The sequence below is a fragment of the Natator depressus genome, chromosome 19, assembly GCF_965152275.1.
Source record: "Natator depressus isolate rNatDep1 chromosome 19, rNatDep2.hap1, whole genome shotgun sequence".
NCBI lineage: Eukaryota > Metazoa > Chordata > Testudines > Cheloniidae > Natator > Natator depressus.
In genome coordinates this window covers 12,411,519-12,434,095 of record NC_134252.1, presented here as the reverse complement: position 1 = coordinate 12,434,095, position 22,577 = coordinate 12,411,519, and the positions used below count along the sequence as shown (strand labels likewise).

The following is a 22,577-nucleotide window of genomic DNA, read 5'->3' as shown; positions in this document are numbered from 1 at the left end:
ACTCTGTATCCTCCCTCATTCAGAGCAGTGCTTGCATAGAGCACATTTCCACAGAGACTGTGCTGACTTTCTCGTAAAAATTTTCAATTACCTTACCATATGAGAGAACTGTGGAGGGAGTGTCTAAAGTAGTAGTTAAGCCACCAAAACTGCCAGTTACCGAATGTATCTGATAAACATTCAGGATGATAATATTAACAATGCCAACTTGAAACAATCCCCTACAAACAGAACTGAATGAAATTTACAAATTCTAACTAGCTAATCTTTCTAATCAACTTTTTATTCAGTATGGAATTATCAGTGTCAAACACTTGCATTTGTTATTAGGTTATCCCCAAGAGACAAGTGTATGCATAAGCAAACAGAATCGATGTAAATGCCTACAGATGCACAATTAGCCATTAAATAGAAGACATTGATTTTGCAATGAACTACACTCACCAGTAAGAATTCCATAGATCAACTGATGAATGTTCTCAACCTCAACAAAGCTGTCAGAAGGACTCGAGCAAAGAATATTATAAAGCAGTAAATAGATATCTTTAATTTACAACACCTTTTTACACATTATATAGCTTCCTGATTTCCCAAGACAAGGAAAGTTAAGGCTTTACACCTAGGACAGCAAAAGCTAGCTTTTATTTATGGCCATCAGCTGTGAGGTTGCATATTTTGGATTGGTTTTTAGGTCGCCAATTAACTGACAATAATATTCTGATGATTAGCCTGTCTTGTAATTTCAAACAATATTGTACTGAATACAGATCCAAATCCTGCAAGATGCAGTGTCACATCAATTCCCAGTGCATCAAAGGGAAGTTGCTTAGCAACTTGAAAGATCAGTACCCCAGTAATTTTATTACTAAAGTAATTTGCCAAGTTAAACTATTCCAGTTCCCTCTATCTTTACAGAACTGTGTTCTGGAAGGCCACAGCCCAGGATATAGTATTGCTGGTGTGAGAGGTTGCACATTTGCTGTTCTAATACTCCTTCCACGGGGTATCAACTGCCTTTGGAAACGAACACTGCATTCAGAGTCAGTTTAGCAGCTGCAACTGAAAATATACTAGAAACACAGTCAGATATTAAAACTGAGGAGAGTTAATAATTTTTTGGCGGCTTCATTTCCCTGACTCCATCTCCAGATACCATAAAGCCTCAGATCTGAAAGCTGCTCCACGTGGGCAGAGCCTGTGCTCATGCAGAGCTCCAGTGAAGTCAATAAGATTCTGTGCAGGTCCCAATCAAGCAGAGAAGCAGTGAGGATATGTGAGGATCCTTGTTCAGGGGGTGGTTGGTAAGGGAGCATCAGATCTAGTGGTCAGGGTTTAGGCCAGTGACTGGTAGGGGAGCCTGGGCCCTCCCACTCCACCAGGCTCCCAAACAGGGCTCTTTGTGGACTATCAGTGATCTGACACTCAGGGGTGCTTAAAGCTGCCCTGGCAGGGCCACTTCCTTTCATCACCCTGCAATTGTCCCAAGGTTGCCATCTGGGTTAAGGTGGTGTGTTCACTATAAGGCATCTTTCAGTGGTTGCGGATAACGTAAGAGCTTCCTTTTTCTCAGGGCCGCAACTGCCTCCTTCCATGGTATGGCCCTCCCTCCTGGGCCAGATCAGTCCTAGGGCTCAGGCTGGGGCAGTCCAAACAAAACGAAGGGAACTCATACAACCCAGAGTTCATAGGAGAGGGAGAGGGTGATGTTTCCGTCTCAGGCTGTCTCTGAAGTGGGTCCCACCCTTCCCTCAGGGACCTTTAAGCAGTTTAGGGAGAGATTCTGCTTCCCCTCTGCTCTTCTCTGCTGAGGCTGCAGGTCTGCTCTCTTTCCTGGTCTGCCACCAAGTGAGCTTTTCTCCTGCCTTTTAACTACTCCTCCAGTTGGTCCATTTCCTAATGGTATGGTGGGGCAGGACTAGCTGACCCCAGAGTAGTTCCTTAACCCCTTGTTTGTAAATCCCATCACAGGATCTTAGATTGCTTACTCACAGTCCAGTTTCACTTTCTGCATGATGATATGAAGCAGCATGCAACTCCAAAATGAAACAATGATCTGGATAAAGAGAATAAACTCAGAACTGAAGAGGTGCTATAAAGAAAATGTACTCTAGTTAATTTATAAATGACTCTTCATGTAGGGATAAGCCTTATGTACAATTTCAGTCAACTTCAAAAGTAAGCCCATTGCTGAAACAAGGCCAGATAATTTTATTGCATGAGCCTAGGGGGCTGTGGGGTGCGGGGGGGAGGAATGTTGGTGTGAGTGGGGGAAATCAAAGTTGGTTAGTTAGGGAAGTCAGTGCTCCCCAAACCCTGATAGGTACTAATGGAAAGTGGTTGTTTTTTTTTTTTTTTTTTAAATGAGCATAAAATTCTTTGCCTGAAACCACATTTTTCCAGATACTGTGCAATGAATTCACATGACTGATGACACCACAGAACAACTGTCATGTAAAAAACCCCAAATGTTAAAAAATATTTCAACACCATTAGAATCGCTGACCAGCAAAGTTCCATGCAGCTTTAAGTTAGGAAAGAATGTTTCCCATGCTGGTTGCAGGACACATGCAACTACTGTAGCTTTTCCAAACTAGCCTGGTTTACATTCAATCTTAGTAGCGAGTTCTAAGAAATGTGTTACTTGCATTGAGCAATTGAGATAGTGCCAAATGATTTTTTAAAGCTATTAGGCTTCATGAGCTTTAGTCTCAACAAATTATTATGGCAGTATTATATGGCAGTGAATGGGGCCTATAATGGCAACCTAGTGGGACCATTCACTTTAGTGGTACTAGCGGAGCACTGCACTAGTTAGTGGTTAGCTCTAAAATAAAGTAAGCAAAAAAAATGGATTATAGATCCACTTTTTGTATAAGACTGCATGGTACCGGGTTTGGCACAAAGGGCTCACCCAGACAAGAGAGTGTGTTAGTCCAAATAGGTTGTAATGCGGGAATACTTCCTGTTTTGTTAACAGAATAATAGAAAGAGGATTCAGATTTGCAACAACATTTATTAACAATAAATGTACATATTTACAAAGCAAATAATCTGAGAAAAATACAAAAGAAAAAAGTGTTCCAAAGAGAGCGTTTTAGTTAAATAAAAAAAAAAAAAATCAAAATCTTATTGTAGTCCCCATGCACTGACTGTTAACTACACCATGTACCACTGGTATAAAATTACAGACATTTAGTGGCACAGACACAGAGTTCATCAGGATGCACATACCTAATATTGGGTACTTGTCAAGGAACATAGCTCAAGAGTCCTAATCTGTCCCACAGCTCCATAACTGAGAAACACTCCTATAAGTGAATGTGTATCTCCTGGGTCTTTTCTAAAAAGTATTTTTCCTACTATCTATTGGAATATGTCTATTGTCTATACTCTGTTTTTATCTACTGTCTCACACACACATACAAATCAATGAGGCTAGTGGTATAATTTATACAGTGAAAAGTTACTAACCCTAACATAAATTAACACACTTTGTATCATTGATAATCATCTTGACAAGCTCAGAAGTGTAGAATGTGAACGGATTCTGATTTCACTCTGGTGAGAATCAGGAATAACTCCAGTGAAGTCACACAAGGGTGTAAGAAAATCAGTCTCCCTTTTTCTACTTGCCCTTTGATCATGTCCAAACCCCATTGCTTGCTGTTCCTCACTATACCCTTCACAAACCAAATGGGGAAATAAGGAATAAGAAGTCTGCAGAAGAACTGGTCTAGTGCATAAATAGAAGTTACTTACCTGTAACTGGAAGTTCTATGAGATGTGTTGTTCCTATGTGTATTCCACGTGTGGGTATGCATCTGCACCATGCACCCAAGTCTGGAGATTCTCAGTAAGCAGTGTCCATACACCTGCACAATGGCTCTCCTCATACTCCAGACCAAGGACATAAGAGGTAGTGCCAGCTGATGCCTCTCTAGATCCTCTTCTTATCATGAATCAGATAAGATCCAAAGCAGGGGGAAGAAGAGTGCGTAGTGGAATACAGATAGGGACCACACATCTCAAAAAACTTCCAGTTACAGGTAAGTAATCTCTATTTCTTCCTCAAGTGCTGGTCCCTATGTGTATTCCACACATGGGTGACTTATAAGCAGTATGCAGACTAGAGGAGAGTATGAGAATGCAGTCCGTAAGGATGCTTGAAGAACTGGAGTGCCTACAGCCGCACGTGCAGAGGAGGCCTGAAATAGCCTGTAACTTTCTGTCAATGTGTGGATGGAGCTCCAAGTAGCCACTCCACATATATCCTGTACTGGTACTTCCTGGAGACATGCTGTGGAGTGGATCCTTACCCCTTCCTGGGGAGGAATACGCACTAATTGGTAGCTCTTGATGACGCAACCAGAAATCCATTTAGAGATTCTCTGAGAAGATACTGCTTGTCCTCATGACCTCTCTCTTATAGTGACGATCTTGATGATTTTCTGACTGGTTTGGTCCTTTGCATGTAGTCTTCAAGGACTCATTTGACATCAGGGAATGAAGTCTTCTCGTCAACAGAAGCACTGGGTTTCGGGAAGAAAATCAATAAATGGAAAGACTGATTTAGATGGAATTCAGAAATTACTTTAGGGAGCAATTTAAGAAAAAGGCGAAGGGAAACCTTTCTTCTCATGAAAAATGGTGTATAGTAGGTCAGCCATGAGTGTTCCTCTCTCACTCACCCTCCTGGCCAAACTAAAAGCAATTAAAATTGCAACCTTTATAGAAATGTGGGACAGAGCATGTGGCCAAAGGTTCAAATGGTGGCCAGATAAGTATTGACAGGATGAGATTAAGATGCCACTGAGGTGTAGGCTTGGCCACTGGTGGAAAGGTCCTGACTAGGCCCTTTAGGAATCTAATTATTGTTGGGTGAGTAAAAATGGAATGCTCATATACTGGAGAAGGAAGGAAGGCACTGCCTGCTGTGAGATGAACCCGCAACGAGCTAATGGAAAGACCCAAATTCTTCAAAGACTGGAGATAATCTAAAATGACTGGGATATCTGCAGGTTCTGAGGAAGACTAATTGTGCCATCCCAGGTGAAGAAGTCTCTCCCCATTTAGCTAGGTAGCATTTCCAAGTGGAGTCTTTCCTACTCCATGCTGCTAAAAGATAGCAGCAGGAACAAAGTCGCTGACCTGACCTCATCGTTGGAATGATCTGTTAGGAGCCAGTTGTCCAAGTATGGGAAGATTACATAGCCATTGCATTTCATTTGGGCTGCCATCAATGAGAATACATGCATGAATAGCTTGGGTGCAGCTGCTAATCCAAAGGAAAAGACTCTGAACTAGTAGTGTTCCTGACCTACCAGGATCCGGACACATTTTCTGTGGGATGGATAAATATCCACATGAAAATAGGCATTCTTCAACTCGACAGCTGTGAATCATATTCCCTCCCATAGAGAGGGGATCATTAATGCTAGTGTAACCAAGCTGAATTTTGACTTTTGAATAAAGAGGTTCTGCTGTTGAAAGTCCATTCTCTGTCTTTTTTGGGGACTAGGAACCATGGGGAAATAGAACCCTCTGCCTTGACACTGAGATGACACTCATTCTATTGCCTGTCATTAGAGAAGAGAATTTGCCTCCTGGCAGAATTGAGAGAGTGGTCCCTGGAGAGGGATCAGGAAGGAGTTTGAGTGGGGAAGGGGGAAAGAAAAATTTGATGGAGTAACCACGGTGGATGATTTCTAGAACCCACTTGTCTGTCATAACAGAGTCCTAATTGTGGGCGAAAAGTGTGAGACAGCTCCCAAAGATAGGGGTAGGAATATAAGTGGTTGGCATCAATAAAGGCAGGCGGTTCTTGACAGACATCAAAAGTAGCCCTTAGCAGGAGGATGGACATTATGGTAGCAAAGGGGATGAAAATTAAGGTCTTTGAACTTAGTTGCTTGTGTGGAGATTCAGCTAGATCCTGATGGTAGAATGATTGTGGAGGGAACAGCACCAGAGACAGGTGTATAGAACAAGACTAATCTCTTTAGGGCCAAGGTGTAAGTTCCCAGGAATCAGAGGGTCAATCTTTCAACACATGCAGGGACTCAAAAGTTCTCTCACTGAATACGTCTGACTTGTCAAATGGTAAGTTCTCTATGGTATTCTGCACCTCCCTGGGGAACCCCAAAGAGTGAAGCCAAGACTCACATCTCATAATTATACCAGTGGCTTGCCCTCTAGATGCCGCATCTGCTGTGGCTTGCAGGGATGTTTTTGCCGCTAGCCTGCCTTCCTCAATTAAGGTTTGAAATTGGGCTCTGTCCTCTAGGGGAAAGGTTGTCCTTAAAAGCTGCCAGTCTGAAGTAATTAAAATTGTATTTCACTAACAAAGCTTTACAGTTAGCGATATGGAACTACAGGTTCATAGATGAGAATACGTTTCTTCCCAAAAGGGCCAACCTCTTGTCAGCCAGGGTGGCCTTATGGTGTTGTAACCTTCTCTTTCTGTGGCTGCCTGCATGAAGTTGGGCTCTGGGTGCATGAAAAGAAATTCAGCGCCTTTGTCTGGGACAAAATGGTGCCTCGTCTCTTAAGTGTGGGGTGCAGGAGGCTGGGGTATGCCAGATGACCCTGGCTAGTTCCATGATAGCCTCATTTACTAGGAGAGCCACTTTGCTGAGACCTGTAGGTTGCAGGATATCAAGGAGCTGATGGCTGGGTAACTTGGTCCTCTTCCAGTTGGATCTGGAGGTCATTCATCTGCAGGAGCTCCTGATACTGCCTATGGTCATCTGGCAGAGATGGTGAAGATGGAGCATTTGCTTCATCCAGTGAAGAGGATGAGATCCTTGTCGATACCATCAGTACCTGTGGATTTGGATCACTTCCCCCTTGTACTGCAATGGATCCAATAGATGCTGTGTGGAAGTAGCGTGGTAGGGCTTGTGGACAGAACCGGGATGTTTGCCATATGGGTCCCATGGGACCCAGTTGAGGGGGACCCCCTGCATCAGGTACCAGCGGTCCCTGGAAGAGTCATATCTGGGAGGAGGTCATCCAGATCTCATCATTTCCCTGTCAAGATTAATCTATGAGGGGTTGATGGGCTGACCAGAACATCTGATTTGTCCAAGTAGGTGACTTGCTCTTGCTCCACCAGTGGGACCGTTGGTACTAGAGGGTGAACACTTCTGCCGGAGGGTCCCTATACTGTCAAAGTAGTTTCTTCCTCTGCTGTGGGAATGTCTCTCCAGAGGACCAGGCTCAAAAGGAGTGGGGACTGAGGATAAAGGAGGAAGATATGCTCCAGTGAGGTATAGGTGTCTCTACATGTCCCGGAGTTCTTGGCTGTCCAGTAGCTGTGACTGACAGTTCCAGTATGTCCCAAGATGTTGAAAGTGAAAGGACTTTAGAATGGTGGGCTGGTACTGCTGAAGAGTCAGGTGCAGCACGCTTATATGGAGCCAGTGGACAGAGGTCTGTATGTTTAGCAGTCGGAACCAGTGATGGTACTGACAGATCCTCTTTCATGCTTTACCTTCCTGCCTGGGAGTCTTAAGCAGTCCTGAGCCCTTAGGATCCACACATGAAGGCTGGAAAGAGTCAGGGGGTGGGGGGTCTCTTCTTTTAGGAGCAGACCTGGATGGGGATCTGTCCTTGTAACTAAGAGTGCCTTTTCCTTGTGCAAAAAGAAAAGGCGTACTAGTGGCACCTTAGAGACTAACCAATTTATTTGAGCATAAGCTTTCGTGAACTACAGCTCATCAAAGCCCTGGAGAAGGATTCCTTGAGCTTAGGAGTTCTAGGCTCCAGTCGTGAGCTTGTGCTCAGAGGGGTACTGCTTGTTGGTTGACACTGATGCATTGGGATGGGGAGGAGAGTTTCTCTCTGGCCTGGATCAGAGTGAGGTCTCATGGCCCTCTCCATAATGTGTTTCCTCAACTGACGCTCACATGCTTCATGTGTTCGTGGGGGAAACAAACAGCAAATGCTGCTCTTTGCTTAGATATACATCTAACCCAGACAGTAGAGACAACATTGGTGCCCATGATTCACAGACGAGCAAGAACAAGAGATGCACAGTACCAGTGCATGAGGAGAGACTCCAAGAAATGGAAGAAACTAAGCTAAACTATACAATATTAAAGCTTTAACCATGCTAAATATTAAAACTATTTACAGGCTGATAAGAAAAACTGGAGAAATCTGTGGACACAGGATTCTGATGCAGGCCATGCGGCAGTAAAAAGGAACTACAGAGCCTCAGCCCACACAGCCTCTTATGTCCTCAGTCTGGCGCACAAGGAGAGCAACTGCGCATGTCCGACAGACTAAGAATCTCCAGACTTGGTAGGTAGCATGCTGCACATGCATACCCATGTGTGGAATACACATAAGAACCAGCACCAGAAGATCTACTTCTGTATTCCAAGAGAACATCCAACTGATAATACTCAAATTATCCTGCTATATTTTTGACATTAGTACTGGTCAAGAGATCAGTTTAAGATCTCACAGCACTTGCTGGTACCATTAAATCTTTGTGCACCACAGTACAAAGGAGTGATGCTGCCTCATGAGACTGATAGCCTGTGGCACCAAATACAATTATAGAAGGTACACTGAAGAACTATATGACATACAACTTGAACAGCCTATTTTAAAAATGAAAAGTGTACTAGGTAAGGATGTTACTGGTCCTCTGCTAACAGACCTCATCTGAGTGTCTCCAATTAAAATGTAAATAATACAGGTTTTTTAAAAAAAAAATATATTCAGTACCACTTATCTATTTTAATATATTTTATCTTCATCATTTAATCTGAATTTCAGTAAGTCCTGAGTTGATGAAAAAAATCTCTGTGCAAGTTTCAAAATGCTAGCGTCATAGTTAGTAAAAAGTCCCCAATGATGCCTGGGCCTGAAACAGACAGCCACTGGGGAACTCAAACCCACCTCCCTGCTTCAAAGTGCTGATAACTTTTAAAAGAAAATGTGGGTAAGACCAAGAGACTCTTTTGCATTTCATACCACAAGGGAGTTTAGCAATGCTAACATAATAAAAATAAATTAAGATTCACAGAATTTAAAATGACTTCTATTTAAGTGCATGGATTATATATACAATCAACTAATTTATTCTGGAGTTTTGAACTTCACAACCCAAAGACTACAGGGGACTGAAGCCTTGAAGAGAAGTCTCTTATTTCTGCCTCTAACTGGAGCGTGCACCCCCAATTTTACATAACCACACGGAGCACACACAAGTCTTAGTTAAACAAAATCTTGGTGTGATAGTCAAAGATATTAGAATGAAAAACACTGGAAAATAATTAAGACTAATTCATATTAATACTGTTAGTAGCCTCTATCCATTTAGGTATTTATAAAGCACCTAGTGACCGGTATCTAGGTGCTGCTGAAACATCCTGAGTTGTAACAGGTCATCAAGGATTACGTGTAAGAATGCAGCCTTCTTCACATAAACCTAGGCAAGGTTACAGTTTATGCATCCTGCTGACATGTTTACTTGAGTAGCAAATATTCACAACCTTTTCAAATATTCACCATCAACGCAACAGACCTCAATTACACTATTGGCCAAATACAAAGAATGACAACAAGATCAGCACTGCCACGAATTAATGTATGACACTGGCATGGTAACAACTGGCCAGTAGGCTACATGGTTTGTGGGCACTCCACTCCATCTTGTCCTCTGAAGTGGGGATAGAGCAAGATAAATTTTTTCCATATTTCATGAAAGCTCTGCAACATCTACCTTTAAACTAAGGTATAGTGTGAAACACCTTATTCTGCACCTAATCAGCCTGACATCAGAAATTACCTATCTAGTTGTAAGGTAACAACTCCTCTTGTAGCACCTTTTAAGAACATCTCAGTTCCAGAAACAGTAAATCATATCTCTGCTAGCAATCGACATAAAAGGAAAAAATATCTCCTTGCAAGCTATTTAAAACTGTCATTTTGTACTACATTAAGCGTACAGAACTCTTTATATTGTGGCAAAATACCTTGTTCGCCTCAGTAGGCTCAGTCCTTTTTAGCCTTGAAGACTCAGGTTTGGGGCAAGGCGAATCCTTATAGGTGGCACAGAGTCCTGCTACTCCTCTCCTCAGTCAGTCCCTTGTGCTTGTTTTCCTTCCCTTCTGGGGAGCGAGTGCAGCCTCTCTACTCGGAAGGTTTGGTGTCTTGCTGCCAACAGCCTACTGGCAGCTTCCCTGCTCCTCTCACTCCTCCCACTCAGAAGAGGGTTTAAAAATGTCCCAGGTAGTTGGAGTCAGCTGAACCTAATTGGTTCCCTAGCAACCCCTTTTCCAGCTGAACCTTATTGCCCTGTGGTTCTCTCTCCTCAGTGGATAGGGAGGGGCCTTTTAATCCCCTGGGGACTAATTACAACCCCCCCCCCCCCTTTTGTAGATGTTTGTCCTGGGTTTACCACAATATATACACAAATGTGTATTATTCATATAATGTTTTTATTTCAATGCTGCATCTTAAGTTGACCTTAAGGAAAGCACAGAAAGACAATAAGCATAGCAAAGTGTATATGATTTATTATGTATCACAGAAATACAGGGCTGAAAGGGACCTTGAGATACTGAACGGATATGCAAGTGGGATTTTACTGTCCTTACCATAAAAGGTGGTTTTGTGGTAATACTGTACTTAAATATGCCCTGTAAGCAAACAAATAGGTGGGAGTCTCTCCAGGATAGGTGAAGATGTAGCACAGAAGACCTACTTCTACACATTTTCAAGAGATCCATTGCAATTTTGACTGGACAAAATTTCAGTCTCTGACACTATAATTACTCTCCATCTAGAATTCCAAGAAGCATAAGACTCTCCAGTCTAAGAGGAGGGAAGAAAAGGGTAAGACCTCATACATAGTGAAGGCAAAATTTTAAGTCTCTTCCTTGATGTTCCTTCACTCAAAAAGCAGATCAGAAAGATGGTGGCTTACAGGAAGTGAACGTAAAGGCCAACTCTAGGATACTAGGTTAAGGCTCCATGAATTTTTAAATGTGGACAAGACCACATCCTAAGGATGCTTGAAAGTAATGCAGTATTTACCAGGTATTTCTGTGAGAAACAGACTTGTTTGAAAGGTATAGATCTAATCTAATGTAAGACATGCACCTTCACAATGTGTTTGGATGATAAGTTGACCTCTACATTGCTAAAAAGATATTAATAGCTTGTTCAATTTCTTCAGGTCCTCTTCAGAGATAGGAGTTAAGTGCTGAGAAACATTATGTGGGGGGCTCTCAGAATCCATATGCAGTTCAAAGATCTTTTACTGTTAGAAACCAGTCTCATTTCAAAGTTAACTTGATAAAGAGATTGTTTTATTTAGGAAGTTCAGAGACAACCTGAATAGAACAAAAGGACGTAAACTCTTCTTGTCCTAGAGCGATAGATCTCTTGAACACTACGTTCAAACCTCTTTCTAGGTAAGATCCCAAAGAATGCACCTTCCTAGTTCCTTTTGACAAGGCAGATATGGCTGTAGAAATCATGGCCTTGTGATGATTGATATTTATTGTAGTTATTTCAGGGTATTCTCTCTCTTTTTTTTTTTTTAAACAGGAGTTTCTACAGTAGTCTTGTGAGAAGTTGATTTGTCTCAAGTCTAGCTATCTTCAAGAGCACCATATTAATCTCAGGCCTATGGCTCTTTAAACATAGTGGTAAGTATTTTTTTCTAGTTATAGTGGTTTGGGGGTACAAGAATAGTTAACGCCTGGGAGTGAAGGCACAACTACTCCTCACTTCCGAGATGATGTGCTGTGAAAAGCAAACTTTTTTTTTAAGTAGCCTGGGGTCTCAGTTTTAACATCTTGTCCTTTCCAATTCTTCCACAACAATTCTGGTAAGAACTCATATACCAGAAGCGTTCAACACCCTGCTCCCATTTCAGGTTCTCCCTTTAGCTTTTGACCCACTGATCCAAATTCCAGCTTCCCCACTGCTCTTTCCTCTCACTTCCTCAGGGGAATCCTCCTAAATTTCACGACGAGACCTACTATTGGGGTTCTCCATTCATTTGCCTACTGAGCCTTATTCTTTAGATCCATCCAGTGCATGATTCTTTTGAAGTGGCATTTCCCCTTAGTCTGTGGATGTATATCAATGTTACCTTTAATGCTTAATTTAGTTTTAATGTTTTTAAATAGTTACAAAGGAAAAACTGTCTATTATTGTTTCAGTATATACTGTTTGGCATCAATACAATGTTCAAATTTGTTTTTAATAGGAAGTTTATGATTATGGTACTAAAAGGGTATGATGCTTTTCAATTAAACTAGTATTAACACAAAGCAAAATCCTGGGGGCACAAATGGGAGCGCTAATCTGAACTCATAAGTATTCAAGCAGTACTGGCCAAAATCATGAACATTCTCATGAGATTAAAAACAAAACTAATGTTTCACTCACTAACTAGATTCTTCCTAGCTAAAGTTCTGAGACACTGTTCAGAGAGCCTCAGTATACGCACTTATGAGCGTAAATAGAGATGCAGATGGGATATTTGAAGGTTCACTATTATCCTCCTACTGGAGAACATGTGCACAATTCCATGCACTCTCATAATAGATTTGTCTCCTTTCTTTTCCCAGTACATACGCACATGTGCACACCCACCCACACGTATACTTACACATGAACTTTCTAAAATAACATTGTGTACATAGATCTATAAAGAAAAATATAGACACAGATTTTAGTCCCTTTCATCCAAGTGTCTTCCATTCTTTTATAGCCCCTTAGTGTGAATACTGATGGCAGGTCTCAGCAATATTATTTCTACACCCATAAGCTAGAGAAAGCAATAGAATGCAAATTACAATGGGAAACGAGAGGGTTGGCTCATCTCTGTCCCCTGACTAATATACACTGAGAAGCAACTGCCCACGAGAAAGAGTCCCATCTTACCTCTACTTTCTGAGCCAGGTCTGCTCAGCCCAGCTGAGCATCAAATCTTGGCTCTCATACAACCGGATCATTAACAATACAGTCAAGTTTAAACTTAATTATAGATCTTTTAAACCAAATAATCCAGATATATACAAAAGTGCTACAAAAAATAAGCAGCATGCAAAGGTTTTGTTAAAGAAGTCAAAATAATAATTGTTTTAACACTACAATTATGATCTGGACATACTGCTCTTTTACATGTTTTGATAAACTTAACAACAATACTATTAGTCAACATGCAGACACAGGATGTGTACTTAACAGCATGTTACCTCCATTTATATGACCATAAGTACACACACTTCAGTGAGTTCAACACAAATTGAAAGAACATATATCTACAGTGCACCAATGGAGTCAAATTCAGGAAACAGATTAATTTAACCTTACAATAAATAAGTACTGCTTTTAATGAGGGTTTTTTCCCCCAAAACAAAAGTTAGACAGTATTTTCATTCAGAGGAGAGTTCAGCTATGAAAGATAAGCAGGGATGCTCGTGCAAAGACAGTAGTAAGACCTGAAAAGGATTTTCTATAAAGGGGACAGTTGAAGTAGTCTGTCCCTATGTACATATATGAATTATCCCTAAGACAGCCACTGACACCAAGCCTTTTTTAAATTAAAGAAAAAAGCTATTTGTATGCTAATACTGTTTTCTTAGAAAAGGAGTGGTTATGGATCAGACTCTGTACACTGTTGTGAATGATCTTAAGTCTTTTGAATAAATATTTGAGACTGAATTTTCCCCACCATAAATGCTATAAATGTACGCAAGTGCTGGGTTTAAGAATAAGAGTAATCTTCAATCAAGTCTTTTCGTAAACTGCTGTGCAAGAAGTCTTTGAAGTGTACAGAAGCAAAATAGCCACCATCAGCATGTCCACTTCAGTGCTAAAGACTTTCACATAGGTACTCAATGGGTAACATGCGTTTTAAAATTTAGTCTATGGATCACCAAGGCTCAAATTTCAGTGCATTACTGCAGGTCTGGCAACCCATTGCCACTCCTTTAGAATCCCAAATCATACACTGTACCAAGCAAAATATTATGATCAAAAACATAGTTGCAGAGTGCTCATAGGACAATGAACTACGGAGATCAGAAGGCAACACACAGAAGACACAGTAGAAGATGCAGTCAACAATTCAAGAGCTGTGGTCATGGAGGTTTCAATTAGGCACCCTGTTTCCAATCACAGAAAGACCAACCACCACACAGTTAGTGCAAGGATCACAAAAAGGGACACCATAAAGGGAATGTGCGGAGAAGGAAAAGTACTAGAGTATAGGTGGCACTTTTTGAGTGATTTCTGCTCCTCAGGAATTGGAATAGAAACCTTTGGAAGAATGTCTTCTTTTGCTTGCTGGGGCAATGCTGTCTCAGTAGGCATCTGCTTTTTTATTTTGTCTTCATCCTGTACTAACAGAGGACGTTCCTGTGTCTGCTTTCGTGGTAGAAGATCAAGAAAGACAGAGAGATGAACAAAAATGACAGATGGGAAGTGCTCAAAATGGTACTTAGGGATGTACAAAGTGTTAGGACAGGTATTCCAGAGGCTCTGATCAATATTTTATTACTAAATTGGCAAACTGCTGTGAAGGACAAATTCTGTGGAGGCTCAAATCAGGATAGAAGCACTTCAGTAATATCCTCTAGCTTAGCTTCTGAATATGATCATCTCCATAAAATCCACTAATCTTAGGGCCATGTTCACGTGTGGTCACAATTTCCCTTTGAGAGAAGGATAATTTAAAATCTAGTACTTAAGTGTTCCACAATTGAAATGGTTGAGAAAAGTTAATTTTGTTGTATTACAAATAGAAATGGTAGTATAAAAAATGCAGTCTTTTATAACTTCCTGCACTATACTGGCCTTAAAAGTGACATTAGTTCATAAGGTTTGACATCTAGATTTTAATGCAGATGATAAAATCTTGTTTTGAAAGTTTTAAAAATTTTGCAAATGAAGTTAGTATCAAAATTTCCACTTTTTTCAAAATGATATTGTAGTTATGAATGCAAAATATTCAATCCCTTAGAAATCAGGAGTATGGAATATGAATGTTTTTAGTAGTAACATTCCAAACTCCCTGGATTTTGTTTTACATTTTAGTGCATCTGAGTCTTCAGAATCTAAAGAATGTGAAATTATAATGAACACAGTATCATACAAATGCTTTAGCACTTGTGAAAAATGTTTGGGAAAATTTTATTGCAGTTTATTCAAGAAATGCTTTCCATCCTTTCAGTTGGCCAAGCATGGTCAACCCCAGTACATCTACGAAAGAAAAAATTTGGCCCTAAGCTCTCTCAGTTGATCCAACCTCCTTTGATCAGTCTTGTATTTTGGGACTGGTTCTTTGCACACCCTTAAGTGATGAGTATCAGGGAGAAAGTAGCTGGGGGACTGGGCAGCAAAAGAAATAAAATAAAATGCAAGAGTAACATGATTATTAAAACAAAAAACAAAACGGAAAAGAAAGGAAGGGAAGACAACATAAAAAGAACAGGGTACTGTTAAACTTTCATAATAGTTTTTCTTTCCGAATACACGGTTACATCTTCATGCAGCTTTTCAACCAGCCATGCGCCGAAATAAGCAAATTGAAAGCTGCAAAAGCTGCAGCAGTGCAAATCCTTTAAGGTGTTAGGTCAGGGGGTTGTGAGTTAATGTTGCCAAAAAAAAAAAAAAAATATGTTACTCAGCAGCTGCTGTTGAGTTTTTGCTTAGTGCCATTACAATAGCAAATTTCTGGTTCAGAAGCACATGTCATAACAGCAGCTTTACCTCTGGCCCACCAACCCTTCTTTCAGAGGATAGGACAGTGGCTTTCTTGACCTGGACATACACAAAGTATGTAAAGTTCAGTTGTCTGGTAATGTAAGATACAGGAATAGTAGAAAGATAACCCCATATAGAATGCCATGATTTTTGCAACAATAATATAATGGTACATCAGCAAAAAGAATTATATTACATTCAAATTTATCTTTCCTATACATTTGATAATGACGTGAAGGCAAACTAAAATACTATCCATGTGCCTTCCTGCAGGTGTCTCATGTTATGATCATAAATCACCTTCACTGAAATGCCATTTTCAGAAAGATCATGTCACAGATGGTGGAACTTCCAGAGACAGGTATCAGTGAAGTGATGCACATAGGGCTGGCACCACCCTTAGTACAGTGTTAAAGAATTGCTAGCAAACCACTGTAGTTGCAGGTTGGTAAGCACACACTATTCCCGTCTTGTGAAATACTCTTACGGGTGGAGACCCCTGCACCATCTCTACTGGAAAGCATCCTGCAGAAAGGCTTCTTAAAATAAAGTTCATTAATCAAACTGTAAAGTGGCTTCATGTGTTTAATAAATTAATTGGCAACTTCCTCCTCCTCCCCCCAGATTATTCCATGTTAAAATTTCCACACTTGCATGGTTTAAAAGTCAAGCAAAGAAAAACAGTCTCCACAGCAGTTGGAGGCGAGGTGAGAGGGGCGGAGAGGTGAAATCCTGGGCCTACTGAAACCAGTGAAAGCTTTGGCACTGATTTCAATGGAGCTGGATTTCACTCCCTCCCTTTAAGACAAATAACTATCATTGTTCAAGAAATTGTAATTAGTTTGATCTAGGAGCTTTAATTATGAGTTAAGTAACAGCAGTAGTAATATGAAAGGGCCCATCCCAGTAAGATACTGACTACCGGTAACGAAGAGACCAGACAGCAGACTGACTGATATCTTGGCTTCTCCAGCTTACTTGTATTGAAAAGTAGTAACATTCTTATGTTATGCAACTAAACAAGAGGCCTATGAATGTGCATAACTGCTACAAATATGGATAACACTTCCCTAAAAAGCAATTATGTTTCTACCAAGCCCAACCCCTTGTATACACCAGTGCCCGTGAGGAGACCCACTGATGTTAGTAAGACATCTCACTGGAATATGAGTGCACACGGGCAGATCCTGACGCAAGATCAGGGCCAAGTTACATAAAAAATTCTCTTAACAAGGTTCCTCTCCGGCTTATCAAGCCTTGTAACTTTTGGTTCTTAGAGGCATCATCCAAAATACATAATTTTTTTTCCTCCATGGCTTGTGATAATATCCTTGAAGCTAAAATTTAAAATTACAATCCACATCAATTTTGACATTTTCTATTTTGGAAGGTAAGATTTACCCCCACCTGTATTTTGAATAAATCAGATCCCAACATAACTATTTAAGTCTGTGCTCTTGTAATGCTGAAACTGATAGCAAGAAAACAAAGTTCTAGTTGCAGCAATGTTGCTACAAAGCCAGATAGGAAGCTCCAATATTGTTTTATACTGTATCACAAAAGAATTGTGATTTAAGCTTAAAAAAATAAAAGAATACCCTCAGCAACAATGCTGTTCTTAAAACCCACCAAAAAAGACATCTGAAATGTCCCCAACCAGAAATATAAGATGAGCCAAGTTTAGTCCTCAGCTATTTAAAGATGTTCATTTAACGTCAGTATTTAGTTGCTACAATATAAAATCAGTCAATACCACATTTCATAAGTACTCACTCCTTCCACTCCGGTGGGGACCTGCCCATTGACGTTAAATGTTCTGAAGGGGGAGTGAGTAGACAGGCGCTTATCCCATTCACTAGGCCGGGACTCGGGGACGGACTCCATAAAGTTCTTCTTCAGCTCACTGATGTTAGCATGATGTTTCTTTATTTCTTCTTGAGTTTTATCTAGTTCCTATGATTTAAAAAAAAAAAATCAAATGAAGATGCACATAAAGAGAGGCAATCTAAAATTGCCTGTGCTGCCAGATAGCAAGCTGCACTCAAAGTTGTTCCCAATTTCCATTAGCTGCACTCACTCTGTAAACATATAAGGGAATATTCTCCTCCCCTTTATTCTATCCTCAGATTGAGGTACACATTTTAATTATATGGAAGATGTCTGCCCCTCTAGCAGTGAGACCTGACAGTCATCTTTTACTTCAGCAAAAGAGATTATAGTCTAAACACCTGAATTTTCACCTAAAGAGGATTTAAAATATCAAGATACAGAACTAAAAGAACCCTGACCATTTGATTTCATACTCTTCACTGCATGTTTTCCTTCTTTTGTTGTTCTTCCATTAACCCTGAATATCTAAGGGAAGCTCACATATGCTGTTAACATTTTTAAGAGTTTGTTTCTAGTTTCCACTTCTTCCCCTCCCAGATGAAGTTATCTTTAAAAAAGCAACCTCATAACCTTCTTTGCCCACACCTCATTCCTTCCAGGAACTATACAGGTGGTTTCACACTAGTTAACAAAATGTGAGATGAGAAAATGACTCCTAAAACTAACTGAGCATCTACTTTATGTCAGAGTAACCAGTGCACCCAAGCTAAAATGATAAGGGTATGGAAAAATGCTAACTCTTTATTCTGTGATGCCAGGTTGCAGCATAAATGCACAGACTTCAACACAAGTCCATTATTCAACTAACTCATTCAAAAACAGCCTCGCCTTGCAAGTAAAAACAGAGTTTGTTTAAAACAAAGCCTTTTGAATAAAACAGGCTTAAGCTAAACAAAGACATTTCAAGACAGTGCAAAAACCAAGCAAAACAGAGTCATTGGCAAATCTGATTTTGCAAATTCTATTCTCTATACATTCAATTGTTTTTCAACCTATTAAGTCACTTTCTTATGCAAGACTAGATTGCTTGCATTTGCTTTAAATTAATACCTGTCACAAGAGGCTACTCTGTTGTCTGGTCACCCAGTCCCGTGACCCTGCACGCTTACCAAAGACAGACTGCCTTCAGCTAGCAGGGATAAAAGTGTGCTTAATTAATATAGCTTTCTCTTTTGGCGTATCCATGGGGAACCAATAGTTTTATCTTTTGTCCCACATGAAAACATGAGATCAGTGCCTGCTAGTTAGAAAAAGCATGAATAAGACTGTTGAAGACTCCATGGTAAGCTCAGAAGCTGGAATCAGCAACACATGCAGAGGAGCCCTGCCACGGATCCTGGATTGAAAGAACACAAAGATCACTCCTCTTGTTTAGCCTGGACCGGTAAGAAGCACTTTGTTCACATTTGGACTTCCCCTGCCAGAATAGTATTAACGTGGAAACTAAAGTTAGCAAGATGTATCCCACAGAAGTTTGAATTGCTCTTGTACGCCTCTTTTAATGAGCAAAGCACTCTAATAATTACACATTTTTCCTATTCCCCTTTTTTATAAATTTATGAAGCACAGAAGTTCAAGATCTGAAGCAGTAACAGTTTTCAATAAAAACAGTTCAAGAACATTTTCCTGCACTCAGCCAGTCTGCTGGATTTAATCTGATCTGCCAAATACACAGAATAAAAAGGAAGAAACAATAGGCATCACAACCTTTTTAGTCGCCCATTTCTAGCTGAGGGTCTGTGAACACCTGTAACAAAAGTGTTTCGGGTGGCAGGGGAAGACAGTAAAAGGTGGAGGAGGCTGGGGCAAAATGAAGCACACTGGAGCACACAATACATGTGCCAGAGCCAAGTTCCACACTAGCAGGAAAAAGCCATTTAAGAAATATAAATTTTCATTGAGAATAGATAAACAATTAGCTTATGCATGGCCTAAACAAATGGTAGGTGAAATCCTCATTGCACTCTGACTGTAGATGACTCCTGTTGACCATTTTACTGATGTCCAAAAGCTTAAAATTGTAGCAGTCAGAAACCAAAAGCCACAAAGCTTTAAATTAAGATTTAAAAAAAGGCAATTAGTATATTTCATTTTCAAAAACAACTGCTGAGAAAACCCCTATCAGCTGCTGAAGCTGTAATTGTTAATAGAAACACAACACACAGAAAGAGTCAGTACCAGAAGCCACAAAGTGTCCTCCGTAACAATGTATAAATATATGATTGGAACGTTCCAGTCTTCGAGATCTTGTTTGCATGGGAGCCCTCTAAATTTTAAGTTTCAGTGCATAAAGCAGACTATCCAAGATCTACACCTGTGCATGAAATGACAGAATACACCCTAGCACTTTCAGAATACATGGCAACTGTCAGCTGAGCAGTAGCATACTGAAGTGCATTCAAGGACACACTTTGCTAGGGATAGTAATTACATCAGACACCAGGGGACTTGCTACTGGGTTGTTCCAATGGAGGAGAACTCTATGTTTCCTAGAATACATTAGAGCAGGAAAGTGGTTAGAGAAAAATTACAGCAACAATGATGGTAAATTCTATTGGCAGTTCTCTGGAAAGTAAAAAAGGCCTCATCTAACATTACTGTGAGCAAGCAATAGTGTCACGAGACCTCCTGAAGAATGCTGAACAAGATTGCTGTGTAGTTTATACAGCTCGCGGCTTTACTGTCAGTCTCGTTTTTATGTTCTCAATTGTGATTCATCCTTGATTCCATTCTCCTTGGCCCAGTCAAGGAGAGAGAGAGAGAGAGAGAGAGACTCTCTCTCTCTCTCTATACTTGCATCCTGTGTGATTCATGTTATTCTGAGTACCAGTGCAGAGATTTCCTATTTGTGGACTGAAGGAAAAAAACATGCTATAAAGTCACTAGGATGCTAGAAACAGATTTATCACCGGACTATCCCAATCATATATTTTTCTGGTAAGCATGAAAGAATGAAAACCAAAAAAGGTAGGAGAAATGACAGCACATCGTCATGTTTATTGCTGACATGCAAAAGCGTATTTTTTAAAAGTCTTCATGCAACAGCATGCAAAAACAAATTCAGCAGCAGAGGAGGAAGAAAAAGAGTTCAGCAAAGAATGCAGAAGGTCCAGGCAAACGCAACTGAAATAAGCGTCAAATTCATACAAACCTCCAACATTAAATTGCTATGCCTGATATAAATGTTTTCACCATCTAGTTTCTTTGATCTTTTCTGTGAAAATGAAAGAAAGGGGGGAACAAAAAAAAGAAAAGCACAAAAAATTAAAGTGTTGTTCTTGCGGGAATCGCAAATTGGCAAATAAAAAAATGTTAAATAAATGTTTGGAGCGCAGCATTGTGCCAATATGGGATGGGCCATAAAACCACAAGAACATGTGTAGGAACAGTCACCACCAAGAAATGGAGGACCTTGCTCATGAACAATGGAATAATGTAATGAGTTTAATTTAAAGAGACAGTTCCCAGAGTTTCATTGGCTTATTTGCATTGCTACAACAAAGGCATCCTGTTCTCAGCAAATAAGTGTTCAACATTTTCTATGGAGGACTTGCAAAGATTAAGACATTTTCAACTTCCTGATAATGAAGTGTGTATGGTGCTGCATTAAATGGTATTGTACGTGTAGTTTTTCCAATGCTTCCAAGCCTTTAAAAAGCATTTTAATAAAATGTGTACTACAATCAATATACTTGAAATACCTTCAGTGTTTTACATATTTTCCCTGTCAAGTACCCCATAAAACTATAAATGCTTAAGTTTTTGCATCTCCTGGAACGTTCAATGTACAATTTTCTTGTGCTTGTTACTAGCTTTATTTCTGTACAGAACTGTGAAACACAATTCATATTTGAAACAGAGTATGTTTCTCACTAAGAAGTTCTTTAGCAGAGATTTATTTAACAATCTCAGATTGACAAAAAGCTGAACTGTTTTGAAAACGAACATATACTTGCAGATTAAAAAATCAAAGCACATGAAGAAATTGGAGCACTGTCTTTTTAAATATGTTAAGTATGCATAAGTGACATGGGAATTTTGCTCGGTGAAGGTGTAAATCGGCTAACCTTCCTCACTCTTGTCGGACCTTCCTCTTTTTCTGCAGGCTGCTGTTTTGCAGTGATAAAAAACAAAAAATGTTGGTTTATTTAGTTATGTTGAACCTTCATTTTACAATCTTTTTAAAAAAATGTGAAAAACCTAACTGATAATTATCAGCACAAACCTGGGGCTGGTCACCATTTGTGGTAGGCAATGTGACCTCCATGTGTGTTTTCCCCACCTACATTTAAGAAATAAAGTGGTAAAAACATTTCTTGTTAGTAGATTTTTGGAAACCACTTAGTTTCAAAACACAGCTGAAATATGAGGTTGGTTTTGAAGCATGGCAGCGTGCGGGAGGAGTCCGCATGCGGGAAGTCCACGTGCGGGAGTCAGCGTGCAGTCTTTTGAAGAGGGTTAACAAAACTAACAGTGGCAATTTGTCAGTTCAACATCACATTTCTAAACCTGAAAGTAAAACTGACATCAGTGTTTTAAAAGACCCCAAAGAGCATTTATTTAATAGTTCTACCAAAGATAGGCTTTTTTGTTTTAAGGATATTTGTAAGCCAATGTTTCCAAAGCTTATCTACAATTTGATACCCCAATGAGATCACTGTCAAAAGTGACATGTTCAAATTAATAGACATACAACTTTTCAAAGACAAAAAATAAAGATGTTCTTTCATGGTGATCATCTAGTCCGACCCCCTGTATAACACAGGCCATACACTTGTCTATAAGTATGTATTTACATTTGTCAGCCAATTGACCTACCAGAAGCACTGGATCTGAGTCTTCCATTCCCCTTAACTGCAGAGCTAATAACCAATACTTTCAAAGCTTTTCAAAGTTAAAAGGAATTCAATTCATCCAATTCACCTAGCAATCCAGGCTGTAACAGA

The 22,577-nt window shown here is 40.0% G+C and overlaps 1 protein-coding gene across 27 annotated transcripts in view; it reads right to left on the bottom strand.

The window, feature by feature from the left end:
• Positions 1 to 22,577, bottom strand: part of EPB41 (erythrocyte membrane protein band 4.1) — a 147,946-nt gene that overhangs the window by 30,786 nt on the left and 94,583 nt on the right. For 7 of the 27 annotated variants that reach the window (XM_074934365.1, XM_074934359.1, XM_074934360.1 and 4 more), the window contains 5 exons: positions 21,857 to 21,913; positions 21,699 to 21,740; positions 20,783 to 20,845; positions 17,515 to 17,694; positions 15,748 to 15,798 (listed from right to left, as the gene is read on the bottom strand). In XM_074934365.1, coding sequence (XP_074790466.1) covers positions 15,748 to 15,798; positions 17,515 to 17,694; positions 20,783 to 20,845; positions 21,699 to 21,740; positions 21,857 to 21,913 — 393 coding nt within the window. Of the gene's footprint in view, positions 1 to 14,136; positions 14,401 to 15,222; positions 15,367 to 15,747; positions 15,799 to 17,514; positions 17,695 to 20,782; positions 20,846 to 21,698; positions 21,741 to 21,856; positions 21,914 to 22,577 lie in introns of those variants that run through there. The other 20 variants (XM_074934372.1, XM_074934382.1, XM_074934383.1 and 17 more) reach the window with 11 other exon arrangements.